The sequence below is a fragment of the Tribolium madens genome, unplaced genomic scaffold (genome assembly GCF_015345945.1).
Source record: "Tribolium madens isolate multiple individuals breed KSU strain unplaced genomic scaffold, Tmad_KSU_1.1 Scaffold_11;HRSCAF=98;Tcas5.2_LG3b, whole genome shotgun sequence".
Taxonomy (NCBI): domain Eukaryota; kingdom Metazoa; phylum Arthropoda; class Insecta; order Coleoptera; family Tenebrionidae; genus Tribolium; species Tribolium madens.
The window spans coordinates 4,111,696-4,139,691 of record NW_025400975.1 but is presented as its reverse complement, the minus strand read 5'-3'; the positions used below and the strand labels follow the sequence as shown (position 1 = coordinate 4,139,691).

The 27,996-nt window shown below is 29.7% G+C and overlaps 2 protein-coding genes across 2 annotated transcripts; one reads left to right on the top strand and one right to left on the bottom strand.

The window, feature by feature from the left end:
- Window positions 1-14: 14 nt before the first annotated feature.
- Window positions 15-9,694, bottom strand: LOC123003732 (extensin-like). The gene is made up of 4 exons (XM_044396704.1): window positions 9,604-9,694; window positions 1,175-2,068; window positions 917-1,123; window positions 15-868 (listed from the first exon to the last, which is right to left on the bottom strand). The coding sequence occupies exons 1-4, from the start codon at window positions 9,613-9,615 to the stop codon at window positions 353-355; spliced, it is 1,629 nt and encodes a 542-aa protein (XP_044252639.1). The 5' UTR covers window positions 9,616-9,694; the 3' UTR covers window positions 15-352.
- Window positions 9,695-13,365: 3,671 nt separating this feature from the next.
- LOC123005174 lies at window positions 13,366-14,166 on the top strand. The gene is made up of 2 exons (XM_044398832.1): window positions 13,366-13,441; window positions 13,492-14,166. Exons 1-2 carry the CDS (start codon window positions 13,400-13,402, stop codon window positions 14,149-14,151), a joined length of 702 nt encoding a protein of 233 aa, XP_044254767.1. The 5' UTR covers window positions 13,366-13,399; the 3' UTR covers window positions 14,152-14,166.
- Window positions 14,167-27,996: the final 13,830 nt, after the last annotated feature.

Here is a 27,996-nt window from a genome sequence, read left to right as displayed (position 1 = left end):
ATAAATTACAAAGCTGTCAGTATAAAAATAAATTTATTTTATAGTACATTGCATTCGTATTATACATTTTACAGTATGATACAATATCAAAGAATAAATAGAAAAGTTTTGACAAAAGTATGAATAACTGACTTTTCAAACGTGATTTCAAAATATTCACATCAAAAAATAAGTACTAAAATAAATACAAGAAACTCTAAAATATACAATCATTAATCTAAGATTTGCCTGTACAAAGGGTAACAAAAAATTGCATCACAAGTTTTGCTAAAAAGCGCGATTAAAAACTATTGCAACTTGAATTCATTTGAACACTCGATAAGGCAGTGTGGATTTTCAATCGTTGTGTCATTTAGTATTTGTATCCACCACCAGGGGCGTATTGTTGGGTGATTTGGTTCGTACTCGTACCAGGGAAAGACGGTTTGCTTGGAGTGGGGAACGATGGACCTGCAGGTCTTCCACTGGGATACCCACCAGAAGGTGGACTAGGGAATGAGGGCGATGGGCCTGCTGGTCTTCCACTGGGATAACCACCAGAGGGTGGACTAGGGAATGAGGGAGTACTAGGTCTACTAGGTGTACTAGGGAAGGACGGGGTGCTAGGGAACGACGGTTTACTAGGTGTGCTCGGGAAAGAAGGCGTGCTAGGTCTGCTGGGTATGCTAGGGAACGACGGGGTGCTAGGTCTACTAGGTGTGCTAGGGAAAGACGGTCTGCCACTGGGTCCGCTAGGGTAAGACGGGACACTTGGTCTGCTAGGTCCACTAGGGTATGAAGGAACACTTGGGTATGATGGTCCGCTGGGTGTTGGACCACTGGGGCGTCCCGGGTATTGCGGATACGTCGGTTGTCCTTGATAACTTATCTAAATTTTTTAAATTAGTTTGTGTTTTAAAATTACGAAAATTTTTACCTGGGCATGGAAACCAGTAGCCCAATCAGCTGTATATTTAACCACTTGTGTCCTACCATCAGGTAATTGTATTCTATATTCTCCTTTAGTTTGATCTCCGTCACTGATGGCATTATGTGAGTAGTCGTTACCATAATGATCATCTTTAACAGCGTAACTGAAATCAAAAGGCATGCCAGGTACGTGGTGATGATGATCGTGAGTTTCCTACAAAAAATTGTTGAAAAACCTGAGAGAAAAAAATTGAGAAATTATTACGGATCCGTCTCCTCCAGGACTTGGACCTGGCAATGGTCTCGGTCCAGGAGTTGGTCTGTATGGTGGTGGTGTTGGTGATGGGCCTGGTCTGTAAGGTGGAGGAGTTTGCGCTGGAGGCCTATACGGAGGTGGAGTTGGGGGAGATGGAGGCCTATACGGAGGTGGACTTGGGGGAGATGGAGGCCTGTATGGAGGAGGAGTTTGCGCAGGAGGCCTATACGGAGGTGGAGTGGGAGGAGAAGGAGGCCTGTATGGGGGAGGAGTTTGCGCAGGTGGCCTATACGGAGGCGGAGTTGGAGGAGATGGAGGCCTATATGGAGGAGGAGTTTGCGCTGGAGGCCTATAAGGAGGCGGAGTTGGAGGCGATGGGGGTCTGTACGAAGGAGGTGAAGTTGGAAAACCTGGACGTTCTGGTGGCAAATATTGCGGTCCGGTTGGTGGTCGTGGAGGGGAAGTTGGGCGAAACTTAGGGGGAACTGTAGCCGGTGGTGGTCTTGATGGAGGTTGGTATGGGGGTTGAGTTGGAGGTGCTGGGGGTCTGTAGGGAGGTTGAGTCGGTGCTGGAGGTCTATAGGGAGGTGGAGTAGGTGGACCGTAGGTTGGTCTTGGAGGTTGAGGCGGTGCTGGTGGTCTATAAGGAGGTTGAGTGGGAGGTGCTGGAGGCCTGTAGGGGGGTTGGGTGGGCGCTGGAGGCCTGTAGGGGGGTTGAGTGGGCGCTGGGGGTCTATATGGCGGTTGAGTTGGCGGAGATGGAGGTCTTGGAGGTTGAGGAGGAGGGAATGGCACTGAGGGTTTTTCGTATTTGTATCCGTCTTTGGGAGGGAGATAAGCATTTTGTCCGGGAGCGATTGCAGCATAATTTGCTGCTATTAAGCAGCATAAAGCTGCTGAAATCTGTAACACAGAAAGAAAAAATTGTTATAAAAAAAAAACACCAACAATTTAAATAAAAATTAGTTTTTACATAATTTGGTATATTTATTATTTAATACTCATTAGTAATTATTTGTTTAAAATTAGTAAACCACACCTTCCCAAAATGATTAAGGCATTTTGTTTTTTTTTTATCTTTTGCTCTTTATGTAAAAATGTCCAAAACTTCAGTAAAAGAAAGCTTTCCTGAAAAAGAATGCCATGTTTAATGGCAATTCGAACTTTATTTTAAAATCAAAATATAATCTTTAATTACAAAAAAATAAGTTTGTTTTTGAAAAATTAAAATTACACTTCCTGTTGGGACACCCTTTATCTGTTTTATTATTAATTAATTGTTTTTGTCTTTAAAACTGCTTGAAATTGTATTTACTTTAATTTAAGAGATGAGTAATATTTGTAAAAATTAAACTAACAAAAAACACAGTTTCTGTCACTACAAATTTATCATTATGTTTTAGAGATTTTTACACCTACGTCTAAAATGTCTTTAAAAACGATATTTTTAAGTTAAATAATATGTTTGGAGTACAAGTCATTCCGGAGGACTGTTTAAATAAGTTATTTTTAAGTCCAGTAAAACATAATTAAAAAACAGATACTTGAAGAGGTTCGTCGTCTGATAAATAAATTATTGATTGTAGTTATTGCGACGACCAAGGACATTGTTATAACAGGATTCTCTTCGTGATTGAATAATATGTATGTATACGGAAAGAAGCTTAATTGCTTGAGGGTGTGGTTGTTATTTTTGCATGCTTTACTTCCACTAAATTGAAAGTATGTTACTTGACTGATTTCAACTCAAGGATAAAATGTATTTGTATTCATGCCTTCATCGTTGAGGCATTCTTTAAAGGTTACTGCTGAAAAATTATAGACCGACAGGATGAATATAATGGGATTGTCGCTGTTGTACAAATATTTACGACATTTTTTATGCAGTATTACATAACTATCAACAACAATGCATTTTATTGGAGCTTTTATCGCCCTTGTTGTGCGAATCGAATTGACATTTTCCAAACTAATTAATTCCCTGTAATTACAATAATTATGTAACCGGGAATCAGATATTGGCTCAATTGCACTAATGACCAACCAAAAAAAATGTTTTAATGGGCGATTTCGTAAAAACGATTATAAATAATATTTCCTATATTATTCAACAAGTACACGTAAAATAATTAAATAACCATTAATATTTGAACCCTAATTATGGCAAAACTGATTTGAGAAGAGCACAACAGCAGGTGTACCATCTAACCTTTTCAACCTCAGCATGCGTGAGTTCATGCATAATTGTGATTAGAAAAAATTGTTTCATAAACGTGTCATCACTCGATATAATCATAATATTTATCCAAACAAACGTATTCTCAATTTATTAGTTCCGAGTTTTTAACGATAATTTGCATTAGTAACTAGAACAAGAGTTTTTCTTCGGTTTTTTGGACACTGAAAATTCCAACAAGCCTTTCTCTAGTTTATGTAATCTGACCACGCGATAACAATATTAAAAGAAAAGTTTTAAACAAATCGAAACATTTCTATTTAACAAAATTTATAAACACAAAGAATAACGTTCTCTAGTGACTCTTGTTACAATGACACAACAATAAAAGCCAAGTATTGTTGCGTTATATTCCTCATCATCAGAAGCTTTATATTTTACAAAGTAACACAGCTACTTTTGATTGTCTGTCAATTGCCATACGAAAACATAAAAGAAAGTGGAAGCGTCAATTTGAACAATTAATACGAATGATTTATAGTCATAGTCGCAATTTAAAGAGAAATATTTTTTATTTGTTGCAAAATGGACAGAATAATTGAACCAACGACAAATAAAATGCTTCAGAACGACAAAATCTGACGAAATAGTATATTATGTTATTAGGGGTAAAAGTAATACTTATGTAGCGAAGTCAAACGTAGTGGGGCAAATAGCAAGTAAATGAACAACATAATTAGGTTGTTTTGCAAGTAATAAAATTATAACCTTATAAACAAAATCACGCGTCAGTATCGGAATTTGAAATTTTCGAAAGTGTTTATTAATTTAACTAGTGCAGTTGGTAGTACAAAATGTCGAATGTTGATGATCTACAATGTAACTCACCAGAAAGTGTTGAAGCAGCAAAAGAAACAACAATAGTAAATGTCAATAATGTCATGGTAAAAGTAAAAATGCTTAGGCGCAAAAATAAAATTTTTGCTTGATGGCTGAAGGGTAAAATCTTTATTTGTGTCATTTAGTCATAAAAAAGCCATTTTTGTCACGTTTACAGATAGAAACTTTTTTCACGATAAAGTTATGCATTGTACAAAAATAAAACATTTTATTTGTCGTTGGTTTAATTATTATTGCGTGAATTTATGGTATTTTATGTGTAATTTCTTGTATGTTTTGACCTTGATTATCCTCAGCAATTTGAGTCTGATTTTAAGTAACTTTGTTTCAAAACCTATTAATCACAAGCAGATTATCATTAATTATGATTGGAAATAAATAAGTGAATAAATATTTTATGGTTTAAATGAGGAAAACAACAAAAAATAGAATTCTCTTCAACAGTAGGTAAATACTTGAGGCGTGCTTCCTCCATAAATGGAAAATGTAGGCGGTAACGTCATAAAGACTCAATAGCAATTAACACTAATAAAGATTTATATCATATTTCGAATGTGGGAATAAATTTAGTGGTTCTGCAATGAACTTTAAAATTTTACTAGCACATAAATTTTGATCTGTTAACTGGAACATCACGAGGAAAAATATCTAGTCCATATAATAAAAACTTAGAAACATGTAACCATTTTTTTTATAAATAATTAATTTATTTTATTAAATTTATTAAAATAAAAACAATATGTTTAGAGACATTCAGCGTTTTTTTGCTCAATACAAAAAAAAAATATTTTTCATATACAGGATGTTTCAACTTAAGAAATGATACTTTTTTATCAATAATAACGAATAGTAAAAAAGTTCTAGTAAAAGTTTTTTAGTTACCGAGATATTGGCTGATAAAAACACTATTTAACTTCTAAATTTTAGAAATAATAAAAAAATAACAAAAATAATAATAAATAAATAATGTTCTATAGCGACAGTGATAGAAAACGTTATAAACAATTACGAATAAGTTCAAAAATGAAGAATTTCAAAAAAATAAAACAATACTTTTTTTTAAAAAATCGAGAAAAATTGAAAATTTCTAATTTACTTAGGTCGTTCTTGTGGAGAACAATAAATACTGAAACGTTATTGAAAGTAGTGAAAATAACTTTGAACACATTTTCTTGAAGTTTTCAATTTTGTGTATTTCTTCAGATAATTTAATTCATACACAGGGTGTGTCAGGACTCGCGCCCCAGAGAAAAATTTTAAGTAAGATAAGATACTAGAAACATGGAAATAATCTTTAAAAAATTTATATGACAAAATATTTTGACATTTAATTTTTTACATTTTACATTTTTTATGTCTATTTAATGGTACTGATGATCTTGTATACGTTTTTTTTGTACTTATTTAGTAAAGATAATAAAGATTTAGGATACAGCTTCCTTTTTTCTTCTTCTAATAGCCTGTAGCAAAAAAACATGTAAAATAATTTTCAGAGATAAATAGAGTCAAAGTGCAAAATTCAAATTCTCATAACTTCGAAATTTTTATAGATAATTTTTTTTAACAATTTTCAATTTTTAACAAGTTCTTGCCCACTCTGTATAAAAAAAGCGGCGATGAATTTGTCGGATAAAAAACTCGTTCTGTTTACCAAATTTAAAAAAAAAAAATCAGTTTTATCCGGATTATAAAAAAAACATTTTATGTAATTACAGTCAAAAAGGACTTTTGATTTTTGCAATTTTATGAGAGTATCTCCAAAAAGAATAAAAGTTTTACTTAACTTATTTTGCATTTTACTCATTATTCACTGTCATTACCGAATGTCAAATTAAGGAAGTGAATGTCTAATGATAATCTTGGTATAATTTAATTAAAATTTAAAAGTTGAATAGTGCTTTAATAATGCCGTATTTCGGTAACTAAAAACTTTTTTCGACTATTCCTTATAAGAAATCTCATTCCCTAATTTTAAGCGAACAAGTTAAGACTCACCCTGTATATAAATATTAACTATTTTTTTTTAATTACACTGCTACCAAAATGATTTACATTTTATTTCATATTTTTTTAAATAGGATTTTTTAAGTTTAAGCTTATTTACGGCGTTTTAAAACTGATATTACCGTCTTTTAGCATAATATGAAAAACTATTCTCTTCTTTTCACAAACAAATTTTTTTGTTTCACCGCTTTTTAGTATTCTAATTAATTAATTTTTTTCAATAATAATTAATCGCAAACTACTAAACACCACATAATCCAAAGTTAAGTGTCCATAAACCGCGCATTTGCTAATAAATCTTAAACGGTAGCCGTTTCTGACAGATCATAAAATTACGCATACAAAGATGTATTAGGTAACATCTAATTACACGTCAAAATTTGAAAACTATACGAAACGGACGTCTTTCACCATCAGCATAATAAACGACAAGTCAATACACCTACACTTGACATGATTGATTACACCAAGAAATCAATTATTTTGACTTGATTTTAAACCGCTGAAGACGAGCAAAGATTCTTCCTTTTTCTTGGTGTGAAAAAAAAAAGTTACAATTCTTTTAGTTGAATTTTTCGTATTATTGCGATTGTTTATTATTAACCCCGATTTGACTTCCCACATATGGCATGCTTGCAATAAAGTTCAATCCGAGCATTGCATGCTGTAACCGGATGCTTAGTTTGAATAGTCGTGATCAGGGGATTCATAGGTTAAGGCTGGTGAGCGCTCCAGTGGTCTACAATGGACGGAAGGATGCGACCACAAGCTCTGAAACTTTCTAAGAAGCCCATGCTCTTGACCCAACGCTACTGAATTACAGATTTCAGCGTAATTGATCATTGTTTCAGTGAAGAAACTCCGAACATCCGCGATCGCATCTCTTACACAATACGCCTGAAATTGGTACTGAAAGCCGAGTGATGGATGGAAGATTTTCAGATATAACATCCTTGCTGGCAATTAGAAATACTTTTCACAAAATATATATCACGATGACGCAAACCGAGATGGTGAAATAATTCGTGTGCAATGATTTGACTTTTGGGCCGTGGGAGTGTGATGTTGGCTCACAAAACAATGAGTTACGTTAAATTGTTTTGCTTAAATAATATGAATTTTAATTGCTGAATTGAGGGAATTCTCGAGGACAAATAATATTTCAGCAATTCTCATTAGAAAAGAACAGTTTTTGCAACGAAACAAATCTTCGCAATAAAATTCGAACAAGTAAGTGTAATAATAGTATATTACGTTATTAGGAGTCATCGTGATTAATTTAACTAGTGCAGTTAGTAGTGCAAAATGTCAAATGTTGATGATCTACAATGTACCCCTCAAAGCAGCAATAATAAAACTAAAAAACGTTTAGGCGCAAAAATCAAACTCTTCCTTGTGACATTTAGTCGTAAAAGTGGCCACTTTTGTGACGTTTGCGGATAAAGAATGATTTTTATGGCTTTTATTGTTGTTCTAAGAGCTTAACAGCAAATAAAATAAACTCGTATTGTTTCAATAAATGTTAAAAACAATCAGCCTTGACATAAGTAACCGCCACCTACAACAAAAATAAACTTTGCTAATAAAATTAATGAATTAATATTCATCAATAAATCGAAACATGAAGTCTTTTAATTGCTTGTAATTGACTTGTAACAATTCAGTATTTTACAATTATGACCACCTAACTCGATATTATCAATTAATTTCACAGTTTAATGAAGTTGCATCTTGGTAGTACTTATTGTAAAACCGGTACTATCATAACTCATTCCTCACGAATGATTTTGATGAATTGTGGTTACCGTTCGGTACCATTCAAGGCCTTCTTCGATATATGCATTTTCGTTGCACCATTCTACATGATTGAAAATTTTACTTAATGAGAGGAAGTCGGCCTTCGAGATGATTTATCGAAAAGTGATTCTATTAATTATTTGATTAATGACGAGGCCTTGCCGTTTTTTGGCGGAAGTGTGTAGGATGAGGCGAAGAAGTGTTTTTTTTTTAAGAATTTTGGCTTTCCTTCAAGGTTTTAACAATGCAAATAAATAATTAGTCATCCTACTCGCACTACTAGTGTAAAAATGTAAATAACTTCTCACACCCTGTATACAATTTAATTGGAAATAATTACAGTATAAATTACCCAAAAGATAACATTTGTAATTTGTAATGTAGCCCATGGCCGAGAATTCAAATCGTCTTATCTCTTAATTAATGTTTTAATACTGCACAATGGACCTATTATTTCATGCTTGACGTGAGGTGTGATGCTTTTATTTGCTTCAACGCGAAGTACTGACATTACTAAATTAATTAACTTAAATCAGCTACTGGTATTTTGACAAGATTGCAAGATTAATTAATTAGCTTTTCGGTAAATTAGCTTATCAAAATAGTGGATAATAAATAAAATAAAATAACATAATAATAAAATGTATATAACGACGAGAAGTTTTTTTTTCACATTTGAAAACTTGGTAAGTTTGATATTTCAACTTTATTTAACAATAATTGATACAAAAAATGGGAAGTGGTCACTTAATATGACAGTTCAAGTTGGGAAATGATCACTTCCCAACCCGAACTGTCATAGGTATATAATGTTTTTCTAAATTTAATAAACTCTTTATTGGCTTTCTGTTCTTTAAGGAAAATGACTGTGCCAGAATGGTATACAGACTTTGGTGGTTGTTGCTAACCTCAGCGCTTTGCGTTAGTAACACCTCCCACCTCAGTATGTAATCTACTATTTCACATATTGGCCTTAAATAATTATTTCTAAATTTTTGTTTTGTTTTTTGTTATGGTGCATTCTTCTTTTCTGACGTTTTGTTTTATTTTGTCGTGCAATACACCTTTTTAGAAATGTAATTTTTTTCTTATTAAAATTTTTGCTATGCTTATTTACATTTAAAATATGTGCAGTTCAAAGTAAATACTTTATTCTTGTACAAATAGTTAATCATGTATGCGTTTTTCCGTAATTTATGCTATTTTCTTAAAGGTATTTGCATTTTACGATATTTTAATTGTATAAATTGTGGAAAAATTACTAAAAAAATTTACTTTTTTGTAATGATTTGAATAAATGAATAAATTTTTGGCGTGCATCGATCTTAAAAACTCATTCGACGTTAATTAATTTTTACAAACTCTCATAATGGGGTGTATTTAAGAATTGTGTAATTGCCTTTATTTGATGACATTTTCAACGGAAATTTCGCAACGTGATGCTTTTATCGGTGTAAAACTCGTGCACTGGCATTCACCACTAATTTCTTTACTCGAGACACAATTACTCTAAATGTCATCGTTATTTTTTTTCTAAAATTGGATTTTTTTCCCTCCTTACCTTAATTATCATGTCCTGGTTTTGACACAAACCATGCAAAAACCAACACACCACTTAACCCTTAAAATTCGTCACTGTACACAGAGCGATGGGATGCTGTTAATAAACACTGTCTTTTATACCAAACCTTCAGGTGGGAGATGGGCATAGAGGGGGCATCTTTCTTGCATTATGCGTAATAATGTAACATCGTGGTGTTTATTTATTTACCTTTGAAGCGCGTTCTTGAGGTCCTTTCTTTGAGTTTCAAGCGGGGGAGTAGATGACCTTAACGAAATTATTAAGTCGTTTAGAAGGGTTTCGTGTCTGATTTCGAGTGGTTTAGGACCAAATTTTCGGTAAATGAAAGTAGTAAATGCATGGATGAAATTGTTCAGGGTCGGTGTTATGTAATTGGATTGGTAAAATGTGAAGAACTGTGCTGAAACGAATTTTTTATTGGAGATGAGAAAAAATTGGTTATTACAGAACTGCAGGCTATGATTTCCTGATCAGGTTTAAATTACTAATCCTAACAACAATAGATTTATGTTCCATTATTTTACTATCTTCTTCTTATTCGAACAATGTTCACATCAATTAAACAGCCAGAGCAAAAATCTAAAAAAAAATTTCATTAAATTTTTTTTTAAATACTAAACCAAATCGTCAAAAAACGTTTTTTGCACTATTTTGAGCCTTTAAAGTCGGTAAAAGTACAAAAAACGTCATTTAGTCAGTCTTTAAAGTTTGCAATTTTTTTAATTTTTTTTTAATTTTGGCTGCTTTTTGTAACCGTCTATGGTCAATACTCAATAACTTCGGAACCAGTACTCGTAATTCCTTATGGTTAGTACCGTTGGAAAGCACTTTAAATTTCTCGTCTTATGAAAAAACATTATTGCCTTGTGAAGTAAACTAACAGTAAACTAGGTATGCTTTTAAAAATAGATTTAATAAATGGTTGAAATTACCTTTAAATTATCCACCGAATGGCGAAAACTTGAAGTCAAACTACAAATATCCTATTTTTCACCAAAACCATTAAATTTTTTATTAAAAAAAAGATTTTCGTTAAAAAAATGCAAAATGTAGTTATTTATTATACAAGACGATAAAGAAATTGTTTATCTACGAGTGAAAAGATTAAGTTTACGAGTGACGAAGTCTCTTTTTTAAAAATCTTTATCGTCGTGTATAATATTTTAATTGTTTTTTTATTATCATTTTTCAAAATTGAAACTACATATTCGATTTTTATAAGATTTTATCGATTTCAGAGCGCTACGGTGCTGTTAGAACATCCAAAAAACGTTGATTATTTCAAAATAAAATAAATAAAAGCGTTAAAAATGAATATAATCAGTTGCATTGTTTTCGGTGTATTTTTGGGTATAGAGAGTGATATTTTGAATATTTTTGCAAATTGCTCAAAGATGCAAATTGCAAGAAATTAAAAAAAAAGTTTTTTATATTCGATCCAATAACGTTTTATGCAATTTTTTGAGACCCTGAAGCGCAAAAATCGTCATTTAGTCAAATATTGAAGTTTTCGATTTTTTATTTTTGTCAAGACTTTGGTGAATTTTCAGTACCCGAATCGGTCAATCGTCAATAACTCCGGAATTATTGGTGGTAGTCCCTTATGTTTAGTTTGTTTAGAAAGCACATTTAATTTCCCATCATATAAAAAAAGATCATTGTTCTACGACAAACAGTTATCAAGAAAATTACTGATATATGCAAAGAGTGCTGCTTGAAATTTTTTTGATTTTTGGACGCCAATCGATTTACCTGAACATTTTACATACGAACAATTGCAAATCTAGTCATTCTAGAGCGTTATTTTAGCCTAATTTACAACAAGTAAACATTTTACAACTCTGGAATCGTTGAAGAGTTTAAAAATATTGCTATAAACCTATCTCATTTAGGTGCAGATGTTTGTTTAATCATTTTATAGATTTTGTCTCGCTGATTACGCCAATATATGGTTTATAACAATAATCTTGATAGTTTGCTCGTGATAACTTCTTGAAAAAACGCGATAAATATATTTTTTATAAACTGTAAATGCGTTTGTCGCAAAAACTTTAAAAACCTTTAAATGGTAAAATTAGAAAAAAATTGTTTAGGACATTGATAGATACTAATCTAGTGCATCACCTAAAATTATTGTCAACTATGCTGCATGTCTAAAAAATAAGTTACGATACAAACTTGTGTTTTTTTCAATGAAACACCGTATGTTTCTTTGCATTGTTGGATGAAGCCTTTTAAAAACAACCCTTTTTAAAACAATGTTTTTACGCTAAACTTTCATCAGTTGATTTCGCTTAGTTTTGGAAATAACACGTTTTATTTGACGAAAAAATGCACTTTTTAAAAATTTATTACACAAAAACTAAGACAGCTAGAACAAATTTTTTCTTACTTCCGCAAAGAAAGTACAGAATTGAAAGATGTAGCAATTTCTTAGTGTTTTGCATTTGTAAAGATTAATAAATTAAGAAGTTTATTAAAAGTTAAATAACTTAAGATATTTACATGAAACGTCCTATTTTTTATCTTTGCATCTAATAAGTAGATTGATAAATTGTCTATGTAAAAAAATAAACTTTTAATGTCTAGAATTTATACATGAAAAGATATTTAACATTCAAAATTAATTGTAGTAACAATGTCTCTTGAAATATTGTTGATACTATGGCAAACATAGTAATTCCACCACGGATCACTTATCCGTTAATTTATCCAAAGTTGAAAAGTCGTTCTAAATACTGAAATTAGAATTATTTTATTGTAAAAATAAAGAATAATGGATTCAGTTTAACACAAATGTGATTATTAAGTAATATTTCTTCCATCTCTTGTGCAACTATACACTTTTTGGCTACTGAAACAATAGTTTTTTTATGTTTAACGTTAAATATCTTTTTAGTTATTGATTATAAACACTTAAAAGTAAATAATTTTAGAAAGACAATTTAATAATATTTTAAATGTAAAAACAATAAGTAGGGTGTCCCATTTAAATTTTTTAAGTTATTGAACTTTTAACAAACGCCTTCATTTTTTATCTTTGCAAATGCAACACACTAAAAAATGTTACAACCTTATAGCTTATTATTATTATTCTTTGCGGTGGTAAAAAAAATATTTCTAGATGTCTTAGTTTTTGTAATAAATTTTTCAAAAGTGTATGTTTTCGTCAAAAAAATGTTTTACTTTTAAAACTAAGCAAAATCGACCAATAAAAGTTTGGCTTAAAAACATTGTCATAAAAATCTACATACAAAAACGCTAAGAAACATATAGTGTTTGATTTAAAAAAACACAAGTTTGTGTTGTAACTTATTTTTGAGACATGCTGTATAGTTGAAAATAATTTTAGGCAATGGACTAGATTAGTATCTATCAATGTCTTATATAATTTTTTTTTTAATTTTACCATTTAAAGGTCACTAATAGACTTTTTCAACTCGCTGGGACACCCTGTATAAAAAAATGAATTCACTTTTAATTATCGAACAGCAAAAAGATGAAGTCAATTAGCGTTGTAGTTTAGGCTAAAGAAACATTTACAATTTTCCCTTTTTTGTGCTAGAAACGCTCAAAATGCTTCCATATGTGGAAAATTTCTCGTCATAGAGCATTTTAACCGGTCGCAGATGTTCAGAAAAGATAAATCATCTTATTAAGTAGCTGATCTCAGCAATATAAATTTTAATCTATTATTTAGATAAAAAATTAACGCTAATCCATTTAGTGTTTTATAAAACATCGCTTAATTCTATTTCATTATTTAGTCAACAAGATGTTTAACGTATATCTTGTCATATTAGTTTTAACACTTTCGGTATGTCAGATGATTAATTCAGATTTTTTTAAATTTAAATCAATTTTCAGCAAATTTCAGTCTCCCAATCATCAATCATCGATGAAGCCAAAACCAAACTAAACAACCTCTACTCCCTCGTCCTCGGTAACATCCAATCAGCTGAAGATGATTTCAGTCAGTACTACACCGACATCGCCGTCTACGGCCACAATATTGACAATTTAGGAAAAATGGACATCGAAACTATGCACCAAACTGTCGATTTTGAAATCGATCAATTGGAGGAAATCGGTCACAGCGCCCATGTTGACATTTCATCTTGTATTAAAGGCCAACGCGAAGTAATAAGCCAATTCCGTGATTTATTCGAAAACCGTTTGGGTGGCTGTGTAAATGACAAAACTGAAGAAGCTGCCGGTGTTTTGAAAGGCTCCAAATACACCGTCGATGTGACTATGAATTCGGTCCATCGTCTCGACCACGAATTGGGTGTTTGTGGGGACAGTATTTTGTGCATTTCGCCCGTGCTTAACAAAATTAATCTAGCAACGATTTCTTTGCCTCAACAAATTAAATCTGAAGTGAACAAAGCCGGAGATCTTCTCCAAGATCTGAAAGTGATGGTTGCAGAATGTCGAGACAACAATGTTGCTGAGTTTACAAGTTATGTTACCTCATTAGTTGCAATCATTGAAAATTGTGTCAATAAAATTGTTCCCAAGAAATAAATGTATTGTTACAAACTTGTCATTAATACACATATTTGGAAAAAGGCGTTTTGCTATTTGCTTCTGACGCAATTCGTGTTTCTAAAACTTAATTTCAATAAATTAACCGGTCTTCAGCAAGAATGTGGCTTAATCCATTTGTTATTATCGGATGCATTCTTGTCTATAAATAGTGAAAGGACATAAACATGATGGCTCCAGTACTTACTTTCATCGATTTATTTGCCAATAAATAAAATCAAATTGTCTACATAAATACATTTTTATTCACTTTAATAAAATATTTAAATCGACCAATAAAGAGGTAATAGTATGGACGAAAATAAACAAAAAAATTATAATAAACCTGGGTCCCAAAAGTAACGGTTCCGGAGATATCGGAGACTATTTTTTTATTGAAACATTTATTTGCAGACTGTTCAAACAAAAAAAAAGCTTCTAGTAAATGCAAAAATGTTTAAAAAAAAATTAAAAATGTTGTGGCACTTACCTTTTATTAATATTTTGTTCAACTTATCTTATTTTTACTTATAGTTATTTCCCTAGTACACTGGCGGACAAAGAATTTTGGACATCAAATTTATGTCAGTTCAAAAAATGTTAATGTAAGCACGCTTTATTGTCATTATGATTGACGTTTGAAACTTGAAAGTTTTAGTTGTTTGGCGTCGATTTTCAGAAACAATAATGCCAGCAATAAGTGTTTTTATGTAAGTTCAATAAATTTTTTGGATTTGTTGTCATCATTTTTTGTCTAGCTATCAGGATAAAAATTGCAAAAACCGAAAATGAGTTTAGTTGCCTAAGGCCCGTTTTACATTGTTATGTCACTCGAGTGACAAATCGTCCAAAATTCCGTGTCCGCCAGTGTACCTACTCTGGGATACACATAAAGTCTGTTTTTTCTTTAAATGGGAATTACCAAGTCAAAAAACTTTGAAGAAAAAGAACTTATATACAAACAAAAAAAGTTATTTGGCAAAAGATACAAGTAGGTATTATGACAATTGGCAATACATTTTGTGTAATTTATTGAAATGGGCTCAAAGTTGATGCATTTTAGTTTAATTCTTCTTCAGCTTTAGTTTCAAAATTGTTACTTTTTTAATTCGTTCCTCAAAAACATGTTCTTTCCGAGGTTCTTTCTCATTATGTTTATTTTGTATTCTTGTCAATTTTTTGCTAAAAATTGAGAATGTTTAGCAAACCTGCATTACAAATTGCGTCTACATTTTAACCGGCCTTTTTTCTAACTTCCTGCTTGCGAACTATTCGTTTCCAAATTTCTAAAAACTGTTAGCGGTACCGAATTTGTTCCTTTTTTGGTGTTTTTTCTCTAAATTTTTTTAGACCATATTTTGTGTTGATGTTTAATGATAATGACATTCAAATTACTTCAAAAAATCGGAACTCTAAACTTCCTTTGTTAAAATTATCATGAATGTGGTGCCAACGTTAAGACATTGGCATTTCTTTTTCTTTATGTTTTAAAACTCGCGCTCTTTTACGCCTGCCATCTAATAACATTTTTTGTTTTTAATAGACATTTTTTGCCGCACTTACTTTTTGTTTACTTATATTCAGATATTTCTACGAGTATTTCTATAAACCTATGTGGGTATACCACATATTTTTTTGAAGTTCGCGCTCTTATGCGCCCGCCATCTTTTAACGCTATCTGAATTGGTATTAATTTGAACCAAAGAAAAATTGCGGTTTTGACAGGAAATCTCAAAATTTTCCAAAAATATTATATTTTGCGTTTCTCTTCAACGTTTTTTTACATCTTAGAACCACATTTCGGTCAATTTTAAAATTTTAAAATTTTTAATTTTTGCTGTTTTTGATGTACAGTTGCCCTGTTAAAAACTAAAAGATTTTAACAAATGCAAAATTTTGTCTTTGTAAAATGCCCTGGATCTGAAATGTCATTTAAATAATTACGAGTCAAAAACTTTAAAACAATGAATTTGACTTCTGTTGGAATTTTTTTTTTTTTGTTACAGGCTATTAGAAGAGAAAACAAGAAAGATGAATCCTAAATTGTAACTTTGTTTAATGTTATTTGTGGCTTTTTTGGCAAAATTTTTGCATCCTTACTAAATAATTATAATAAAAACAGATACAAAAGCATCAGTATATATTATTAAATAAACAAAAAATGTCAAAAGTCAAAAAATAAATGTCATAATTTTTTGCGAAATATAATTTTTTAAATATTTTTCCCATATTCCTGGTTTCTTATCTTACTTGAAATTTTTCTCTGGGAGGCTAGTTCTGACACACCCTGTATAATTGTTCATTCACAAATTTTTATAACGTTTTATGCAGTTTCTTAAGTCTTCTAGACTTCTTTGAGTGCAATTGAAGTGTTCAATTTTTTGGAATTTTGTCCAAATTATCAGTAGCCCCATTATGTTTGTTATGATTAGAAAACACATTCAATTTCCTATTAAAAAAAAAGATCATTGTTTTACGGTAAATAGTTATTGAGAAAATGACTAGTAAATACAAAAACAGTTAAAATCCATACTCCACTTTTAAACTATTAGGAATTTTTAGTTTTCTCAACAATAATATAGATTAAAGAAAAAGTGAAATTATTATAAGAAATTTCAAAAATAGTTAAGTAACGGCCATTGCGCTAAGATTTATTGTATCAATCGGTTTGTATAATGGGTAAACATCGTGTAAAGAGTAATTAAAAGCACTTCTTTGAATACTAAATGGCTGACATTGGAATGCCAGCTCAATTTATTTATAATCATTGATGAAATACGTCCACAAAGAATAACAACTTGCTAGAACAATTTTTTTTATAACTGATAATGCCAACATCATCTGCCAAGTCATTGCAATGACTTAATAACAAAATTAATTTAAATTTTAAAAAAAATTTTGAAAGTAACAATTAAAATATCATTTTTTGTGATTACACTCTCAATTAGAAAAATGCGTTTTCCGGTGCACTGGGTCAAGGTCGTTATCCAAGCCCCTCATCTCTCCACCTATACCTTACAAGACATTTAAAAATGAGATAACTTCACACAATTACAATTTTAATTCTAATGTAACAATAGAGAAACTCAAGGATGTAAGTGCAAGACTGAAATCGAAACAAGTTCAAGTTTTCAAAAAAAAAAATTTTCTTTATGATCCCTCATGTCATTGCAACAATTCTAATTAAATTTGCAAAAAATCGATCGTCAATTAGGCTCATATTGTTCAAGTGTCAACATAAAACGCATGTTGACGTTGTGTTAATAAGCAATCAGCGTAATTCATCTCACATTTGGCAGTAATTATTGTTGTTATGGCGGGCCATGGAAATATCAAGGGTATGACACAAAATCTCATCCATCACGAATTCTCGTTTATGACCCCCAACTCCAATTCAATTTATTTGATTTTGCACAAAATTGAAACAAAATGGAGCTTTTTGTAACTCATGATGCAACAAATTTCACACGCATCTAAATCAAATAACAACCTAAACAAATTTCAAATTAGTCTTGTAACCTTTCCAGGAGATTATGATTCGCGTTTCAGTTCACGTTCGTTAGCTTTTCTTTATTCACCTTAAGAGTGTTTAAATACTATAAATAGTACCAATTTAAATGCTAATCTACATCTGGAGTAGTGTAGTAATATAGTAACAATAACGATTTTTCGTGATCTGGTAAATGTAAGAAAACACGCTTTAAATTTATTTCTCCCGTCAGCTTTTAACACCTAAGAATCATAAACATTATACATTATTTCAGAATCGATCAAAGTGGCCTGTGACTTTGTAATAAGTTGGCAACATTGTATATTGCAAAGTGAAGTAAAGTAGGCCACAAATCTGTCAAACGTCATAATTTTATGGTTTACTGTCATATCTCTAGTCCACTTTTTTTAATGTTGCCAACTTAATTCCGTAGTAACAGCTCACTTTGATCAGAAATTTATTTGACATTAAAAATTATTATAATTCTTTTGGATACTCGGGAATGTGTTTTTGTAGTTGTTTACGTCTGAAAGAAGTAAAATAATCTTTTATAATTGAGACATAGATATTGTGCTCGAGGTAAAAGCCGGGAAGTAGGTAATATTACTCCCGTGTGACGTAGAAATGTTTTTCTTCTCTAATTTTAAAAAAATATAAATACAAGGTGTCCCAGCGTGTTGAAAAAGTCCATTATGACCTTTAAATAGTAAAATTATAAAAAAATTATAGGACATTGATAAATATGAATCTAGTCCATCGACTAAAATTATTTTTAACTATACAGCATGTCTCAAAAATAAGTTACAATACAAACTTGTGATTTTAAATGAAACACCATACGCTTCTTAGCGTTTTTGGATGTAGATTTTTATAACAATGTTTCTAATCTAACCTTTTATTGGTCGATTTTGCTTAGTTTTAAAAACAAGATGTTTTTTTGACGTAAACATGCACTTTTTAAAAATTTATTACATAAAAACTAAGACATCTAGAAATATTTTTTTTTACTACCGCAGAGAAGAAGATACAAGCTATCAGATTGTAACATTTTTTTGGTGTGTTGCGTTTGCAAAGTTAAAAAAATGAAGGCGTTTGTTAAAAGTTTAAAAACTTGAAAAATTTAAATGGAACACCCTATTTATTGTTTTTGCATTTAAAAGGTTATTTAATTGTCTTTCTAAAATTATTTACTTTTAGGTGTTTATAAACAATAACTAAAAAGATATTTAAAGTTAAACATTAAAAAAAAAATTACTATTGTTTCAATAGCCAAAAAGTGCACAGTTGCACAAGAGATAGAAGAAATATTACTTAATAATCACATTTGTGTTAAACTGAAACCATTATTCTTTATTTTTACAATAAAATAAGTCGAATTTCAGTATTTATAACAACTTTTACAATCTCTTGATGAATCAAGGGATAAGGGATCCGTGGTGGAATTACTATGGATGCTATAGTATCAACAATGCTCAGATATTGATAGGCATTGTTGCTACAATTAATATTGAATGTTAAATATCTTTTTATTTATCAATTCTAGACATTAAAAGTTAATTTTTTAGATAGAAAATATATCAATCTATTAGATGCAAAAATAAAAAAATAAGGTGTTTTATTTAAATTTTTTAACTTATTTAACTTTTAACAAACTTAATTTATTAATCTTTACAAATGCAAAACACTAAAAAATTGATACAGCTTTAAATTCTGTACTTTCTTTTTTTGCAGAAGTAAAAAAAAATTGTTCTAGCTGTCTTAGTTTTTGTGTAATAGATTTTTAAAAAGTGCATGTTTTTGTCAAAAAAAGTTTTTATTTCTTAAACTAAGCGAAATTGACTAATAAAAGTTTTGCATAAAAACATTGTTTTAAAAGACTACATCCAGAAGTGCAAAGAAACATAAGGTGCTTCATTGGATTTTTTGTAAAAATTAAAAAATCTAATTACTTGTAAAAATTCGGATGTTTCCTGACCCTGGCCAATCACTAATAAGTTTTTAAGGACAAGGAACAATTTGTAAATTTTTAAACGATTAGCAGCTTACGTGTTTTACAGAACCCCCAATTAACTCGAATCAATTTATTTAAATATTAGATAATTTCCTACACATATTAACAATAACAAATTATGAGTTATTGCAGCTGATTTTTATCCGTTTCAATGACACACTAATAATAGCAACATTTTTTTCGTGTGTAACTATTTGAATTTTATATAAATAATGCATTCAACACGATAACGATGCTAATTGCAAACAACAATAACCTGTAGCAAATTCAAATTTACATTTATTTTACAAAAACAATAAATATTATTTTTGATACAAGATTTATTGTTCCGACACTGTCATTAGGAGCAAATCGGTAGCTTTTAGACTTGTCGCAATCAATTATCAACAGCAGGATATCTTTTACGACTGAAAGATTAAGCAAGACATTTGCATAACCGGAATTGCAATCGCAACAAAGCTTATCAATTTTCTTCACCTGTCAAATTATATTTTTCGGTCTCTAATTAATTACATTTAAATTACCAGTTCGGTTACTAGGCAACTAAATAGGCAACTTAGCAACTACATATACAAAATGGTTTTTATTAGCTCGGTTACTAGGTAACAACACTCGTTACCTAGCAACTGTCTCTTTAACTTTGTTAGCTCGGTTACTAGGTAACAGCACTTGTTACCTAGCAACTGAATATAAAATATGGTTGTTTTCTCAGCAATTTGCAACAGATACTAATAATCTAATCAAAATTTTAAGTCTGTGGCGTTACTTTGTAATAATTTTAATGTCAAGTCGATCACAAAATCACGACTCAAATAACTATACTTACCCAGTTATGCAAATTTTTAGCATTCGTGAGTTTGTGATTTATTTATCTGATACCATTTTGTCTCATAAATGTTAGATTGAGTAAAGGGAATTTTTGTTGCGTTTGTGGTAATTTATCTCGTCCAAATTAACTTGTGATGAGTATCGTCATCTTTTAATTAATTGATTTGGTTCAAAAATTCCTGCCTTGAAGACCGATTACGACATTGTACTCTTACTTTTCGTTAATAAATTACGATTAATTTATGATGGACTATAAAATTGTGTATGTACCCACGATTCATCGCGGAGTTGTGGATTATTTATGTAACAATGAAACCTAAAACTAAGAATGTTTAATGAAAGTTCAGTGGATTTCCGTTAAACATTTAATTAGATAATTTATTGCCGGTTATAAAATCGTTAAGTAGATAAATTGTCCAAAAAATTGGCCAAGGCGTAGTAATCACGATTTCGATGATTTCGAGGACAATTACACTCACTTCTGGTGCAAAAATTTTCAGTTTGCAACATCTCAACATGCACAATGTCCCTTATAAAGGTTAGTCTACCTTTGCGGTTCTTTAATCAAATAAGTATAACAAGAATTGGTCTCTCATAATGATAATAATCACTTTTAATTCCAGTTTTCCACATGTGAAATGTTAAAGCGTCAATAAGACCAAATCACTATCATTAACCAAGTTAAAATTTTTGAGTGATGATGGCCTTCACTCGTGTGTGTGAATCTCCATAGAGACTCGTCTCACAATATTTGGAATTCGATGGCTTAACAATAGGACAATGTTATAATCAGATTGTATAATATTATGTCTCTTATATTAATCCAACTTGGATTGGCTTGTGTGGGAAGCACCGGATTAATTAACTCATAACTAGCACAGTTAAATAACACCATTTTCCAGATTTTCTAACATGATTTCCTACAGGTGTTCCGGTTAAACCCAACATTTAGATCTTTTTACAAAGATTTTGGTAGATTTTGTTAAAATATCCCATAGAATTATAAAAATTGCCTTTTATTTAAAATAACGAAATTATTATGGCTCTGAACAAATTTTGAGGTAAATATTGTTAAAACGATACTTTTAATGGGTTTAGCTGAATCACCCTGTATACAGAGTGTTTCATTTTTATTGTTACAAATTTAAGCAGGTGATAGAATATTAAATTTTAAGGTAGAAAGTTTTCCATGAACATGTATTTCAAAAACAAAAATTCTAAATTTCATAGTGTTTTACAAAAAAGAGGTTTCTTGCGTTTTGCGATACAACTTACTCTTTTTGAGTAAAATCTTTTTAATATTCATGTTACACTTGTTTTGTTGTGTTTTTTACCGAAAAAAATAGTCAAATTTAGTAAAAATCATATCTACTAATTTTGCTTTTTTGAACGTTTTAGCATGTTTTTAAGATAAAAACCCAAATTTTGAATAAGACTTCGTCGAGACAAAATAAAAATCACGTAATTAAATCGAAAAAATGATGTTTTTTTACTTTCTCAAGCATTTACGAAAGTTCTTCAGCCAGAAATGCATTTTTTGCAAAATTTTGTTCAAACGGGTCCAAAAATTGATAAAAATTGTGCTATTTTTGCTTTTTTAAGCAGTTAAATACATTTTTTAGCTAATAAACTGAGTTTTTTTTTTTGCCCAAAAAAGATCAAAACTTACCAAATTAGATCGACAATGATAATATATTGTTGACGTTTCTATTATCCTTGAACCTTTTTAGTATAAAATTTTGTTCAAAAAGGCTTCAAAAATTACCAAATTAGATCGATAATTATGCAATTTTTGACATTTTCGAGAGTAAAAACATGTTTTTTCAGCTAAAAACTTTTTTTTTCGCAAAATTTCCCTAAAATAGGCCTCAAAATCACTAAACTTGATTCAAATTACTGTTCTATTTTGGTCTGTTTTATTGGATTTATTTTGGTGACCTAAAAATTTTTCGAAAAATTTTATTCACAAGCAAAAAAACACCAAGTTAGTGTACCTTTTAAAACGTTTAACATGTTTTTGAGTTAAAAGCTGTTTTTGCAAAATTTTAGTAAAAAATGACCAAATTTGTTCGAAAATAACATTATTTTTGACTTTTTCAGTTAAAAATGCACTTTTCCTTTGCGACATTTTGCTCAAATAAGCCGAGTAATCTCCTAATTAGATAGGAAATGACGTTTTTTGCTTATTTTTGAACAAAAATCTTAATTGTTTTTGATCAAAACATGCCCAAAAATAAATTAGGCAAAAAATTGTATTATTATTTTGAGCCAAAACTGTTTTTTTTTCACAAAATTTTGCTAAAATACCCAAATTAGGGGTCGAAAACGAAATTATTTTTGTCTTTTTCAAGTAAAATTTCACTCAAATGGGCCAAAATATTAGCAAATTAAGTTGAAAATGGAGGTTAGGATAAAAAACTCTAACTATTTTGGCTGAAGTTTCTTGCCACTTTCAGCAACAAAATTTTAAATTACATAGTTTTTTTTTACAAAAAAGAGTTTTTTCGCGTTTTTTCGATACAACCCCATTAAAAGAGCACCCCTTTCAGAGGGTGAAGCTCCTTTACAAAACATGTTTTGATACATGTTTATAGGAAATTTTTGTCTTAAAATTGAATATTCTTTTACCTGTTCAAATATGTAACAATAAAAACGGAACAGCCTGTATACATATTAAGGTTTAATTACAATTTTTCTTTCTATCAACTCTATCAACTCTTTCTTTTAGTTGAATGCTTCAAACCAATAAGTAATTTACCTAAGATTCAATTAAATTAAATTGACTTAATTATATCTCAATTGTTAAACGATATAACATTTGTTCCAAATTGCTGCGCTAAATAAAGTAATTAGTTTAAATTGTTTCAAAATTGCATTAAATCAGACTTAACGAATTTGACATTTTAATTATAATCGTTTACGCTATTTTAACCATTTCCAGTGTCAATATTTCTGGTTTAATTTAGCGTAACGAAAAGAGGTCATCATCATCATTCATTCATTTTGAACAAAAACCGCAACAATCTTGAAGTTGTCGTGATAGATAACAAGTAATAATTAGTAGTCGTCTTCTTTTAACAATAATATCGACAATTTATCATAGTTTTTGATAAATTGAAATAAAAGAAGAAATGCAGGAAAGCCGCCTTTCGAGTGCAAACTTATTCAAACTAGATGACATTTAAAGTTTCCCAATAAATTAATTAAAAGTGTTTTGATTGCACTTTGATGCGTCGTGTTTCACAAGCTTCGTTTTGTTGTTGCACTCGACGTTATTTTTCGTTTTGTTGTTCCCATTGTTTCACTTTCATCATCACCGTTGCGCAACATTTTGATTTATATTTCAATAATTCAGCGGATTTAAATTAATTGGCCGGCAAAAAGTGTTTAAAACGGTCAAAAAATCACACATAAAAGAGTATAAATTTAAACCACGACAAAATAATTGAACCAACGACAAACAAAATGTGTGGGAACAGAAAAAGAGAATGCACGACAGTTTAAAATGGTTTATTTTGTACTCAACGTTAAAGAGTGCTTTTAGCAACTAATTTCAGTGGATAAAGTAGCTTTTATCGTTAAGTGAAATGAAGTAATTTTTATCTACTGTTTATATTCTTTATTTGGACAAGAAATTTTGGTAGGTGAGTACAAAATAAAACGAAATATTATACACGACGATAAAGATTGTTTATATACTCTAAAAAAGTCCACTCGTGACTTGGTCACTCGTAAACTTAACCTTTTCACTTATAGAAAAACATTTTTTTTATCGTCTTGTATAATAAATATTATATTTTTAGTTTTTTTCTAAATTATTGCTGTTTTTATTTATACAGGGTGTCCCAGCGAGTTAGTAAAGTCCATTATTATCTGTTAATTGCTAAAATTTTAAAACATTTATGTAGAAAATTAATAAATACTAAACTAGTGCATCGCTTAAAATTATTTTCAACTATACAGCGTGCCCCAAAAATAAGTTACAATAGAAATTTGTTTTTTTAAATAAAACACCATATGTTTTTTTGGCATTTCTGGATGTAGGTTTTCATTACATGTTTTTCGTTGTTATTTTTTTAACAAACACACCCTCTTTAGAAAAATTATTACACAAAAATTAAGACAGTTAGAACATTCTTTTTACAACTGCAAAGAAAAAAATACAAATTTTAAGACTATAACAATTTTTTAGTGTGTTGCACTTGTAAATAATTTTTCCAAAAACATTTACATTTAAATGCCCATAATTAATAACCAAAAAGATATTTAACAATAAACATTAAAAAAAATTAATCATTGTTTCAATAGCCAAAATGTCCACATTTGCACAAGAGATGGAAGAAATATCACACGTTAAAAAATGTTATGGTCATACTTTCCTCTTTACAGTGGTACAAAAAATTTTAGCTAGTTTTGCAATAAAAAAATTTCTAAATTTAAAAAAATAGTTAAAAACAACGAATTTCAAGATCTTATATTGACATTTATTGACATTTATATTGACATTTTCTACCTTGTTTTAATCAAAATCTTGCTGAAAAATATTTCAGCCTTTAAAAAAGCTTTTACTTAGCAACTTTTTGGGTTTAAGCCTCAAAATGTAGCAAAAAAAGCAAAAATTATATAATTCAAACTTAATTCAACAATTTTTCTACTAATTTTAAAGTTTGTACTTTTTTCTTTGTAGTTGTATAAACATTGTTCTAAAAAAACACAAATTGTATTGTGATTTAATTTTGGGACACGTTGTATAGTTGAAAATAATTTCAAGCAATGCACTAGGTTAGTATTTATCAATTGCGTATATAAATTTGAATATTCAAAGGTAAATAATTGACTTTACTAACTCAATGACATACACACCCTATATATTATTTTTGTTAATTATAAAATTTTTGTGTATTCTCTTTTTTGGTCGTAATGAAACATTTTATTTGTGGTTGGTTCAATTATTTTTGTCTTTAATTAGAGGAGATACTTTTTTGTGTTAGTCATTAACCATTGACATTTCTCCTCCTACAGGATTTGTTATCATTTTATTGCCTGGTTATTGCCATCGACAATTTATAATGATTTATGACGTTTTTATTGCTTGTGGTTTAAAACATCGGTTTCAAATGTTTTATCACCTTAATAATAATAATACATCCGGCATAACAAAAATCTACAAAAGCAAGTAATTTATCGAAAACGATTCATGCCAACTACCCACTAATTATGCCCCCCGTCTCGTCCTTGTCCTTTTGAAACATTGCTCAAAGATGATTTGTTGTTCTCTAATATCTAGTTTAAGAAGCATTTTAAGAGCATTGTCTCGCGATCAGATAAAATCGCCTGACCTTTTCCATTTTACGGAACACACTATACATTTTTACCCCAAAACAATATCTCTCACGTGTTGTAACAATCAATTTTTTCCTGCTTTACACAAAGAGTGAAGGACAATCTAACGTTCACTAATTAAATGAGTGACAAATTATTGTTAATCATTTTCGTTGCTCCAAATGTGCAATTTCTTAACCTTTGACTCGAGTTTATGGAAAGTCGTCATCGATGATAGCCCAAAGCGAAATGAAATGCACAGGAAATTTGTACTTTGAATACCAGAATCATGTAGCATTGAACTTTTTTTTAATTGTAGGTTTGGTGGAATGTTGCAAAATGGAGATTCGCCTTCCGCGAGTTGAAATTTTAAAAATAAATCGATTTTTCATATTTGTTTTAAAGTTTGTTTTGGAAAAGTCAAGGACGTGTTTTTACTAATGTTCTTAAGCTTATCTGTGGGCCAGATCTGTGTAATAAAATTGCTATGACTTATTATTTTGATGTTGATGATTTGAGAGAAATACGAAATTATCCTCTCACTAAAGTTATGAGAAGATTGGTATCGCATTCAACACACCAATCGTTTCACGAGATTTTGCCTTGACATTGTTAAATTGACAAAAAATTGTAGATTACTCTCATTTATTTTGGACCAATGAATTTTAAAAAAGCTTTATTTCTGTCTCAAAGTTTCTCAAAATTAATAAGAGAAAAAGATGTCAAATGTAAATATTAGAAAAGAAGTATTTTCAAAACAAAATAAATCATTGAAAACTTGCAGTTTTTGAAAAACCAAGAATATTAATTTAGTGTAAATAGTTTTTCTAATTTTAATTTTACAAACTTTATTTCAACATTTGGACAAAAATTGTTTTGTTTTTTCAACTGTTGATAACTTTTTTGTTGAATTTTGAATAACTTAATTTCTGACTAATGTTTTTGTTAAAATGAGCTATTGAAAATAACTTTTTTTCATAATTTTAACATTGATTTTGAAATTTTGTTTTGTGTTATTGTTTCGTCTTTAATTATTTCAGCTGTTGATCTGTAGAATTTTAATTGACTTTTATTTTTTTATCAATTTTTTTTCTGACTATTATGCATCTGCTGTAATTTTTTTGGTAAAATAAACTTTTGAAAATACTTTATTTTTAATATTAACAAAATTTTGTTTTGCTTGTTTTTGTTTTGTTTTTCATTGTTATTTTTTTAGCTGTTAATACATTTTCTGTTAATTTTTGAATGCATTTTAATTTTTTTTTGAATTTTTTGCTTTTGACTAGTCTTCTAACTAATCTTTTTTTTTGCTAAAATAAGCTTTTAAATTTTTTTTTTTAATAATTTTTACATAAATTAGTTAACTGACATTGAAAATTAAAAGTTTAAATAACTTACTTAACTTTCTAAAACATAATAAAAATCATAGAAAACTTGCAACTTCTGAACAACCAAAAACCTTAATTTAGTGCAATTTTGTTTTAAATTTCAGTTTGGGAAAAACATTGCCTTATTTTTTTCAACAGTTGATAAATTTTTTATTGATTATTGCATGATTTAATTTTCAAAATTTTTGTTTCTGACTAATCTTTTTGTTAAAATGAGCTTTTGGAAATAACTTTTTTTATAATTTTAACATTAATTCGAAATTTTGTTTTGTATTATTGTTTTGTCTTTTATTTTTTCAGCTGTTGATAAATTTTTTGTAGAATTTTAATTGACTTCTAATTTTTTTTGACTATTATTCATCTGCTTTGTTTTTTTGGTAAAATAAACTTTTGAAAATAGTTTTTTCATAATAATAACAAAATTTTGTTTGGTTGTTTTTGTTTTGTTTTTTATTGCTGTTGAATGTCAATACATTCTCTGTTAATTTTTAAATGCATTTTAATTTTTTTTTTAATTTTTGCTTTTGACTAATCTTCTAATTGTAATCTTTTGTTTGCTAAAATAAGCTTTTGAAAATCTTTTTTTATTTTTACATAAATTAGTTTAACTGGCATTGAAAATTAAAATTTGAATTAACTTATTTATTATTCTAAAACATAATAAAAATCATAGAAAACATGCAATTTCTGAACAATAAAAAACCGTTATTTAGTGCAATTTTGTTTCAAATTTTAGTTAGAACAAAACATTGCTTTGTTTCTTTCAACTCTTAATAAATTTTTAATTGATTATTTAAAGATTTAAT

Excerpts from the sequence above, each read along its gene's own strand:
- LOC123003732 (XM_044396704.1), bottom strand. Across the intron at positions 1,124-1,174 it reads GTCCTGGAGGAGACGGATCC|GAAACTCACGATCATCATCA; the intron begins GTAATAATTTCT and ends AATTTTTTGTAG. Across the intron at positions 869-916 it reads CTACTGGTTTCCATGCCCAG|ATAAGTTATCAAGGACAACC; the intron begins GTAAAAATTTTC and ends TAAAAAATTTAG.
- LOC123005174 (XM_044398832.1), top strand. The coding sequence starts at position 13,400 with ATGTTTAACGTATATCTTGTCATATTAGTTTTAACACTTTCG. Across the intron at positions 13,442-13,491 it reads TATTAGTTTTAACACTTTCG|CAAATTTCAGTCTCCCAATC; the intron begins GTATGTCAGATG and ends ATCAATTTTCAG.